We start from the raw sequence: 10721 nt of genomic DNA, 5'->3' as shown, positions 1-10721 counted from the left end.
TGGGGTCCCCTGCTGGAGCTGCTGCCCCCGCGACCCGATACCGGATAAGCGGTCGAAGATGGATGGATGGATAGTTATACTTTTGTTTTTTGTTTGTTGCAGCCAGCGGTTTATTGTTGAATTGGACGCTAATTTACCGTTTCTTAGCGCAGCTGAAAACAAGACATTATTAACCAAAATTCATGTCTAACCTTACCTTCTAATGTTCTTCCTCTACAATGTTTAATTGTGTAAATAGGTGAATTATTGTTTGTTTGTAGCCTACAGGTTATTGTGAAATTTTAAAACATTTCACCCTTTTAGATCTGTATTGAAACTGCCTAAGGCCCATAAACTGTGACTGTTAAATATACGTATGTTATTTTTATAGAGTGATTTTATTTCATTTTTGAAGTAGATGAAGATGAATGACATAACCGCTTAAAGAAATTACAAATTTGGGTGTGCTGATGTAGTCACAGCAGGGGGTTAAAATGCCCCCCCCCCCCCGGCAATTTTAGGGGGTAATGCACTGTTGAGGATTCTAGTGTGAATTCCTTGTCCCTCCAAGTTTTTTTGCCATCAAGAATAACTTTTACCGTTTTACTTTTTATTTATTCATTTTTTTAAACCAGCTGCTTAATAAAACAGATTACAAACTGCTCAACAAGGCAACCTCAAGTTTATCTTTAGCATCTGCTAATCAAGACTTTCACAAAACACTGTCTGTCTGTCTGTCCCTCCCTTTTTTCGGATACTTTCTGTTTGTGCTTGGCTTTGTTTTCCGCCTCTGTAAAGGGGTGGGTCTGCCTTCAGTAATCCTACACCGTTAACACTTCAAGCTAACTGTAACTGGCTAAACAGCCTCGACCAGTGAGTGCAAGACATTAACTCTTGCTCACACCCAGATGCCATGTGTTGACTTGGCTGTCTGAATCAAGCACATGCATGCCATTCTGTACTACTATCTGAGAGGGAAAGGATTAAACCAAAAGATGGCAACAGGTGTGTGAGCAAGAAAGAAATGATGTTCTCATTGTCACAACATTCCTTAATGATAGGAGGGAGGTAGGTGGAAACCCCCCTAGAGAAAGAAAAAAGTAGAAAGAAGACAGAGAGAGGAAGAGGGGATAAGAGAACCACCCAAACTACCCAATACCTGCTTTCTTGGAACTGGATCCCTCCCTTATTCACCACCTGAGAGTGGAGAAACACAGCTGTGCCTCAGAGACTCAGAGCGGCGAGAGAGACAGAGAGAAAAAGAAACGAACAGGTGAGAGCAAAAACAGGACACGTAAGGAGAAGAAAGCCAAACTCAGAGAAAATAAAATTGACTCTCAAGGAATAGAAGACACAGACATAGTTGTTGTTTTTTTGGCAAGAAGGTGAGAAACTCTCGGGGGAAGAACCTGAACTCTCAGGAGAGCTGTGTGTCTGAAACAACAAAGCAATGAGCTCACTGTCTCTGGATTGAATACACGCGACATAAAGAAGAAATCCCTGTGAGAAGAAATTGGATACCAAAATGTGGACAAAAAGGAGACAAAGAAAATAATGAAAATTGTGATTTTAGGACTGCCTTAACAGTTTGTTTAATTTTTTTTGTTTTTTGTAATGTTGCTATTCTGGAATAAGGCTAACTTTTCCTGCTGAGTCTACTGTTGAACCATCATGTAGGATCTCCGTGCTAGCTCTGAGGAGGGCCCGGTTTTAACAATAGACTACCAGGAGTTGGTTGAGGTTCTCCGGCTCGTGGAGACATGTCTCTAGAAGATGTAGGAAGCACTACGAGCCTCGGGGCTGAAAGCAACACTTCAGACTCCTGTAATGACCACTCTCTGAGCCAAGGTCTGGACCAGGATCTGGACAACCAGTGCCAAGGCCAGGATGGGATAGTACTGGAGCGTATTGCCTCCCTGTCATTGGACATGTATGACCCCAGTGACTTTACTGGGAGGTTTACGAAGATCCAATCCAAGTCCAGAAAGAGGACAAGGATCTGTCAAGGTAGGTGCAGATAAGCTTGCAATCTTTTGTGTTTAAAAGTGAACACGACAAGGAGAGAACCACTAGCCAAGACGTCATTGATATGCAACAGTTTGGCTTCGTAGTTATCCTGGTTTGTTTTGATTTGGATTGACCGGAGGGTTTTCTCAGGTCAAAAATGGTGAAAAGGCTCGTTGAACATCCAGCTGAAATAATTATCCTCACTGCCCTAACTGGAATGTGGCCTGTTTTTTTTTATCAAACCTGGGATTTGAAAAAGGTTTTGATCTCTTGCTAGGTAGTAACTTCAGACCCCCTATGTCTTTCCTTGTACACCATTACAAGGTTGTTCTTTGCTGTGACTTGAGAACTTGACAAGTGTCTTTGTTGTGGTTTGTACCCTGTGAAAATGTGATACCTTCTGTGTTTTGAGAAAACAGTACAAGATTACGCTACAGAATGGGGGAAACTATGCCAATGTGGTACTGTACTCAGATGTAAGCTCAGTATTTTGTTTTGCCCAAACCACTTACTCTTTTTCATCTTACCTTAACTTCTGGGAATTTTGTGTCTTAACGCCTCCAGCCGTGGGAAAACCCCAAGACCTTAAATCAAAAAGTGGTCTGAGTACACTAGAGCTGGTGGTAGAGTTAATTTCATTGGTAATTTTGCTGATTTTAGATTAAGATACTTTATGTATGTAAAACTTTTAACCAGTCATAATTATAGAGTCTGACTTATAGAAAGTGCCATTAGATGGCAAAACAGGCTTGCGTTTTTGAGACAGCATTACTATGTATAATGTACTTTATAATCCTAACACACTTATTGCAGTTGAAAATGGATGCCTATCTGTGCCTGAAGTTGTAACCTTTTAGTTGCAGAATTATCTGCTTATCTGTGAGACTTGCCCTGTGTCCTTGTCTATCCTTAGAAATTACAATAATATCAACTGATCTCTCAACAGACAAACAGATTCAGTGTTTCTGTCTATTCCTGGAAAGCCACAGCTAGGTCAAAATCAAAAGGAGCCCTCACATTTTAGTACATTTACATATATTTGATATCTGATGCTTTGATCCAGAGTGACCCAAAGTTGCAGATACTACAGAATAATGTTTATGTCTATGTCACCAACATTACACTCAGTAATACTGGAAAAGAGTTGTAAGGAAAGAGTTTAAGTGTGTCTTGACCATAAACCTGGGACAATAAAAGTATCATTTCAGAGAGATGTGAAAGGAAAGGTCATGATAATGGAATTTTAAGATAATGGCATGTTAAGGGCAATTTGAGCAGAAAGGTTTTAGGAGTCATTTTGTAAATGACTATACATTTTTTAGTGGGATTTGGCTGAACTTCAAAAGAAGAGAGAAAAGTGGGCATACAGTGAAAGGGGAAATCTGGAGTGAGGTGGTACCTGTGTAACAAAATGCCAACAAAAAAACTCAATAAATGAACATAGATGATAAAGGTCAAATTGTGCAGTGAAATTGAATATTATGGGACCTCTATGCTGTGATAAGTGCATGACAGAGGCTTTGATGTTGTAGAGGCTCTATGATTGATTAAGTATGCCTGGTATGAAAACTACTTACACACACACACACACACACACACACACACACACACACACACATTTTTTTAATTGTTTTTTCAACCCAGCTGTGTCAAGGAGATACCACAATGTGAACTGTGACTATTTGTGTGTGTATGTGTGTGAGTGAGTGAGTGTGTGCGCGTGCGTGCATGCGCGCATTTCTGCTGTGTAATGATGGACTAGTTTACAGGAGCAAATGTTAGATAAACAAATGACAAAGACAGATGAGTTTAGCATTCTTGTATTATGATGAATGTGGTTGCATGAAGGTGCCTCCTTGTTAATTCCGTCTGCTATCAAACAACAGAAAATGCCATTCAACTGCTGTGTGATGGGATGCACTACCAACATAGTAAAGAACCCTTAAGTATGTGTTATAAGCTCTCAAACAGAAAAACTGAGCTTAAATGAAAACATAAGTAGACAAAAGTAGATACAGATGTGTTGGATCAGCAGGAAGAATAGGAAGACTGGGGGATCCTGACACTAACCTAACATTATGCCCAATGTTAGCAGCAAGCATTTAGTTACAAAGGGCAAATATCCATATGTCATGTTTTAGGCTAACTGTATTTCTGCAAGTTCAACTAAAGCATTTTGACGCTATGCAACTTGTGCAATACTCTAGTGGATTGTGGATAAACCAGAAAGCTTTACAGCATTATGTTTATAAGTGCCTTGCTTTCTAACACATAGCTAGCATTAGCTATTAACTGGGTCAGTGGTAGAGTGGTCGCCTGCCAATTGGAAAGTTGGTGGTTCAATCCCTGGCCCCTTGTTGAAGTGTCCTTGGGCAAGACACTGAACCCCAAGTTGCCCCCGATGCTACGCCATCGGAGTGTAAATGTGTGTGATTGTTTATCTGATAAGCAGGTGGGACTTTGTACGGCAGCCTCGGCCACACTGCGTGAATAGTTCCTATACTGTGTAAAATTTTCTTGAGTAGTTGTTAAGACATGAAAGCGCTACATAAGATCAGTCCATTTAAATGTTATGTTTTTAGCTAGCTACAGGCACTTTGCTAGCGTTAAATGGCATTTTGAGCTAACTTTAGCGATCAAACAATCATAGATAGCTCATACGTTTTTGAAATGATTCCCATCTTCTGTTATTGTTTGTAATGAGAAAAGTTTATTATTTCATGGATTTCCCAAATTTCAGTATGACACGGTATGCCGTAAACCGTTTAAATCTAAGCATGTGGAACTCACATGTGCACATGACTTACATCAGGGAGGGACAAGCATTTCAGTCCTTAGTTGCATATTGTGGCACCGATTGTTTTCCCCTCCAGTGGGCGTAGTTTTCAGAGTGTGACGTGATGAAATGTGACTCCTCTACTGTTACCTAAGCTCTGACAGTAACAACATTCAAGTAGAACTTCTCCTTGTTAGCCGTGACACTGACTGCCACTTTCACCTTGTTAAAATAACAAACATCATCGGCCGGATGTATCTCATCATTGCAGGTTGTATCAGCTACCACTGCAAGTAAGCTAATGTCATGCCAAAATAAAAACATGGGTGTTGCTCACTGCAAGCCGGTGTCTGTACTGTGCCAAGGGTAGTTTATGAAACAAAAGACACATCACTCTGGTTTTGTAGTTCAATCAATTTCAACAGAGTGAGAGTCTTTTCTCTAGTTGATGGTGTTATAAGAATTTCAAGAGTTGCATTTGTCACAAATAATCTCCGTAATTTATAAATGTATAAACTTTATAGTTTGAATCTGGACCTTCAGTATTTGGATCAAGTAGCTCATGAAAAATAAGGAATTTAGAAGGATACATCTGTTCTATTAATTTTTTGATTACATATTTAGTTAAATATACGTATTGGATTACTACAGAGAAATACGAAATAAAAAGACTTATAAAAATGAATTTCTCTGTCAGACTCGTCTCGGGGCCAAAAAAATGCAAGAAATGGGCCAATCTAAGAAATCCAGAAAAACGCATGTCAAAAATGTTATAAAGTGATTTGCATTTTTAAGAGGGGAATAAGTATGTGACCCTCCAATCAGAAAGATTTCCGGCTCCTAGGTGTCTTTTATACAGGTTACGAGCTGAGATTAGAAGCACACTCTTAAAGGGAGTGCTCCTAATCTTAGTTTGTTACCTTTATAAAAGACATCTGTCCACAGACGCAATCACTCAATCATATTCCATACTCTCCACCATGGCCAAGACCAAAGAGCTCTCCAAGGATGTTAGGGACAAAATTGTAGACCTACACAAGTCTGGAATGGGCTACAAGACCAATGTCAAGCAGCTGGGTGAGAAGGGGACAACAGTTTGTGCGATTATTCGCAAATGGGAGAAACACAAAGGAACTGTCAATCTCCCTTGCCTTGGGACTCCATGCAAGATCTCGCCTCGTGGAGTTGAAACGATCATGAGAACATTGAGGAATCAGCCCAGAACTACACGGGAGGATCTTGTCAATGATCTCAAGGTAGCTGTGACCATAGTCACCAAGAAAACAAATGGTCACACACTACGCCGCTAAGGACTGAAATCCTGCAGCGCTCGCATGGTCCCCCTGCTCAAGAAAGCACATATATGCCCGTCTATAGTTTGCATATGAACATCTGAATGATTCAGAGGACAACTGGGTGAAAGTGATGTGGTTGTGGATGGGTCTTCCAGCATGACAATGATCCAAAACACATGGCCAAGGCAACAAAGGAGTGGCTCAAGAAGAAGCACATTAAGGTCTTAGAGTGGCCTAGCCAGTCTCCAGACCTTAATTCCATGGAAATTTAAGTTGAGTTGCCTAATGTCAGCCTTGAAACCTTAGAGACTTGGAGACGATCTGCAAAGTGGACTGGCACAAAATCCCTCCTGAGATGTTTGCAAACCTGGTGGCCAACTACAAGAAATGTCTGACCTCTGTGATTGCCAAGCAAGGGTTTTGCCACAAAGTACTAAGTCATGTTTTGCAGAGAGGTTAATACATATTTCCTTCATTAAAATGCAAATCAATTTATAACATTTTTTACCTGCGTTTTTCTGGATTCTTTTCTCTCACTGTTAAAATTAATCTGCCATTAAAATTATACACTGATCATTTCTTTGTCAGTGGGCAAATGTACAACATCAGCAAGGGATCTAATACTTTTTTCCCTCACTGTACCCAGAAAAGTCAAAGATGATTCCTTGCCCTGTTTATGTGTGTGTGTGTGTGTGTGTGTGTGTTTGTTTATCTGCTTTGGTCATACATTTTTGTTAAAATACCTTTTAATAAAGGTTAAATTGATACAATGCAATGTATGTCCCTTTCTTTTGTGCACATATGAATATGTGTACTTATGTGTGCATGTACTGTATGCCTGTGTGTGTGTGTGTGTGTGTGTGTGTGTGTGTGTGTGTGTGTGTGTGCAGGAGTCACATTCCAACAGCTGGCATGCCCAGGCCCCTGCTCAGAATGTGAGGAATCCTAGAACCTCCATAAGGGTGTGTGTGTGTGTGTGTGTGTGTGAGAGTGTGTGTGACTTTTATTTGTGAAATGAATAAATGGGTGTCTCTGTGGCAAATATACACCTATTCTCTGAGTCATGAATTTGATTGATTTTCATATCTTGGACATGAGTTGCCAACAAACACATTTCTCTGTTCTATTTTTCTTGACTTTGCTATTTAATATCACAAAATGCCTCGTCTGCAGCTTTCCCACTTACACAAATACTACATGTTTAGTTTTCCCATACATAACAACTAAAACCTCCCATAGTTGCACAGCTGGCAGATGTACTTTTATACCTAACGAGAAATGTGAGAAATAGGGTCAACAAACAGTAATGTTTGACATGTTCCCTTGAGTAAGAAGAGATGAGGTTGCAGTGGGTTGAGATAACAAAGATCAGACCTCGGTCAAATATTATTTAGTACCCATCCTTGAGTTTAGCTGCAGAAAACTTGCAGTTGCTGGAGAACTTTTTGAAAACAGATTTAGTTTACTTTTCTGTGATTTTCAACTTGGCTGAATAATCTTGATTCAATAAGCAGGTTAACACCAAGTCAGAAATGGTTATATGCTTATCCTATTTGGCCCCAGACTATAATGGGGTAAGCAGAAGTTGCAGACAGGAATAGGCCTGCAGTGGTTCACTGCTATATTTCTCCTCCTTTGAGATTAGACCGTAATTGTCTGTTAATGTGAACCAGGCCGTTCTGTGCTCGGTAGCTCTCCTGTGAGCTGCAGCTTTGCATGATACAGTATCTTACGCACTTTCTATTCCTCCCCTCCCCTCACTCTTAGTCTCCCCCCTTGCCACTGTTCTTCCTCCCTCACCCGTTCACATGTCCTGTGGCTCTTCCGCTGTTCATCCAGGGAATTACATGATGACCCTAATTATCCACTTGTACTTCCACTCTTAGTCACCCAACCGTAGCATCAGTTCCATGATGGCAATCACCCTTTTCTGCTAAGACAGAATTGTGAGGACAGCCAAGGGGACTAAAATGAGCAATTTAACATTTTGAGAGCTTTTCCTAGCGGGATTTTGGCAGTTGGCAGGAATCAAATGGATAAAAAGGTGATAAAGTGAGGGGGGACGTGTCCCTCCATCCCCAGGGGAAATTACCCCCTCGACAGCATATATAATTGTGCAGTATATATTCCTATCCACTGTATCTATGTAATAAAAAGAAAAGTCCCCAAAAAAAGAAGAAGAGTTAAAAAAAAAAATTTTTTGGACACAGAAATGACAGACAAAAATGAAACTAACTGGGTAATGTTGAGACAAGAAACAGAAACATGACACATTTTTCTTTTTTTAAGGACAACTGTCATGGTGCATTGCATCATGGGACAATAGTGTCAAGATTCAAATAAGGTTGTGTTGTCATGTCAACATACTGTGTACCACATACTCAATCAGTATGCACTGCATGCTACCTACTAAATACTTAAAGCCCAGCAGATTGTTCATACTAAAGTAAACCCAGGCAATGTCTTTTCTGCATCACGTGACTGAATCACGACGTTACCAAGCTACCGGTGAATAAACACTGTTTATCACAAATGTGAACCAACATTACCTCATCCACGCAATTTCATATTTCACAGTATTATTTTACAGCATAAATTATTAAATATTTAGTCGTTTTTTTCTAAAGAACATCATATAAGTGAACTGTTCCTTAACGTCCCTCACCATCATTCCTAATTATTTTATCCAACCGTTTAACTATTTTAACCCTCAACCTCGCAGTCCACCATCAGACATTCTGACGAGACGCAATGCATTTTGGGGCTGTTGCGTATTTCTAGTAAGCTCACGTCTCATACTCAGAAATCCTCGCTAATCCTGGGATCTGGGCATTTCTCACGCACACAAAATCCCAAAAAACTATGCAGTTGGAACAGCATACTAAAGCTATGACCTAATTCAGGGGCTGCAGCCTTCAGAGGCTGCATTTGTAGACCGATTGCGTCACACCAGTGCGACAAAAGCTGTGCCATTTAATTCAACTTTGAAGTCTCCTTTAAATGCGATTCCACAAATGTGGCCTCCTTTTACAGAATTCCAAGGATCCATCTGTTGTATCGTTGGCAGCCCCAGGATTCCCGGCATTTATTTCAGCATTCAAGCAGAATTACAGGCAAATGGCCAACAACCAAGATTTAGTTACAAGTTTTGTCAGCTATTTTATCAGTAAATTCACTTCTACAGCTGTCGGCCTAACGTTAGCTCTACGAGGGTAAGGTTAGCTCTGCAGAAGTAACGTTAGATCTGAGGGAGTAAAGTTAGCTCTGCGGGAGTAACACGTTAGCTCCGCAGGAGTAACGTTAGCTCTGTGGGGGGTAACGTTAGCTCTGGGGGGGGGGGGGTTAACGTTAGCCCTGCGGGGGTAATTAGATATCTGGCCGGCCATTCATCTTCAAAGAGCCCTCTGTAAGTTGACAGGAGAGACAAGAGATGTTAACATGCACATTAGCGTTCATTATTTATTTGTTTCTTTTTTTGAGACGCTTGGTAAAATAAATAAAAACGTCTGGCTCCATTTTTATGTTTTAATAATAACAGTTAACATTTTGAACACTTATCACCTTCAGTTGTTGGCGCTTTGACACAAACAGGTGATGCTCAGTAGACCACACTATCTCCTTTCGGAGACTACTCAGTTTGGCCTTCGTGCGCTGTGATGCTATTGACCAGTTATCACTCCTGGCTATTCGTTGGTGCTGAATGCCTATCTATGCTTTTCTTGGCTCTCATTGGTCGAGGTAGCTTGCAGCATGCTCACTGAACACTTATTGTGAGACAGAACTGGACAACAGGGAAAAACATTGCGTTCATGCTCTTTATCTCTTTCATCTTAATTACTCTAGTATTCCTCCCTCCCACTGTCGCTTTAATGTCCCTCACTCCTTCCCATCTTCCCTCCCTGTATTTTCTGCCACCCCTACTATCTACTGTTTCCATATCTCTCTCTCTCTCTCTCTCTCTCTCTCTCTCTCTCTCTCTCTCTCTCTGTCTTTCCTGTAAGAGGATTGGCTGCTTACATCTACCAACATCTGTGTATCACTGTCCTGAGAGAGCAAAACAGAGAGGGGATGGGGGGTGTTAACCAGCAAGATAGCAACACAGAGCGCCACTCTCTTTTTCTATCTCTTTGACACACACACTCTTTTTTTGTGCATGAACACACACACACACACACACACACACAAACAAACACACACACACTTAGCAGCAGACAGCCGCAGCATCCGCATCGCTGACTGCCCACCCTCACCCCTCTTTCCTTCGCTCTCAGTCTTTCTCTCTTGGAGCACACTCCTCTTTCTCTCGCTTGCTCTGTCCGCAACGCCTCATCCTGCCATCCTGTCCTCCCTCTGCTGTCTGTCACCGTGGCGACATAGCCTCTGCAGCCATGGCGACCAGCCAGCAGGATTCAGGCTTCTTTGACATCAGCATCAAGTCTCTGCTCAAGTCCTTAGGAGGCAGTGAGTACAGCTAATACATCACAGTTATTGTTGCTGTATGCTGTATGCCAAACAAATGTGTGATGCTGTCTGCCCTTGTAACAGACCAACTAGTCGTCAGTAGATCCTGCAGTGTACATTGTCTTATTTTGTTTGTGTACAGTATGTGTGTGTGTGTTAGGAGTGTGGATGAGACTGAAAAGCAGGCAGCATACAGCATGATC

At 41.2% G+C, this 10721-nt stretch overlaps 1 protein-coding gene across 5 annotated transcripts in view; it reads left to right on the top strand.

Moving 5' to 3' along the window:
- Positions 1–917: 917 nt before the first annotated feature.
- The window catches only part of fryb (furry homolog b (Drosophila)), a 59045-nt gene continuing 49241 nt past the window's right edge, over positions 918–10721 (top strand). Inside the window, exon 1 of one of the 5 annotated variants that reach the window (XM_034890915.1) lies at positions 918–1986. In XM_034890915.1, coding sequence (XP_034746806.1) covers positions 1740–1986 — 247 coding nt within the window. In that variant the 5' untranslated portion in view covers positions 918–1739. Of the gene's footprint in view, positions 1987–10239; positions 10519–10721 lie in introns of those variants that run through there. The other 4 variants (XM_034890917.1, XM_034890916.1, XM_034890919.1 and 1 more) reach the window with 4 other exon arrangements.

The sequence above is a fragment of the Etheostoma cragini genome, chromosome 13, assembly GCF_013103735.1.
Source record: "Etheostoma cragini isolate CJK2018 chromosome 13, CSU_Ecrag_1.0, whole genome shotgun sequence".
NCBI lineage: Eukaryota > Metazoa > Chordata > Actinopteri > Perciformes > Percidae > Etheostoma > Etheostoma cragini.
This window is presented reverse-complemented; position numbering and strand designations above follow the sequence as displayed.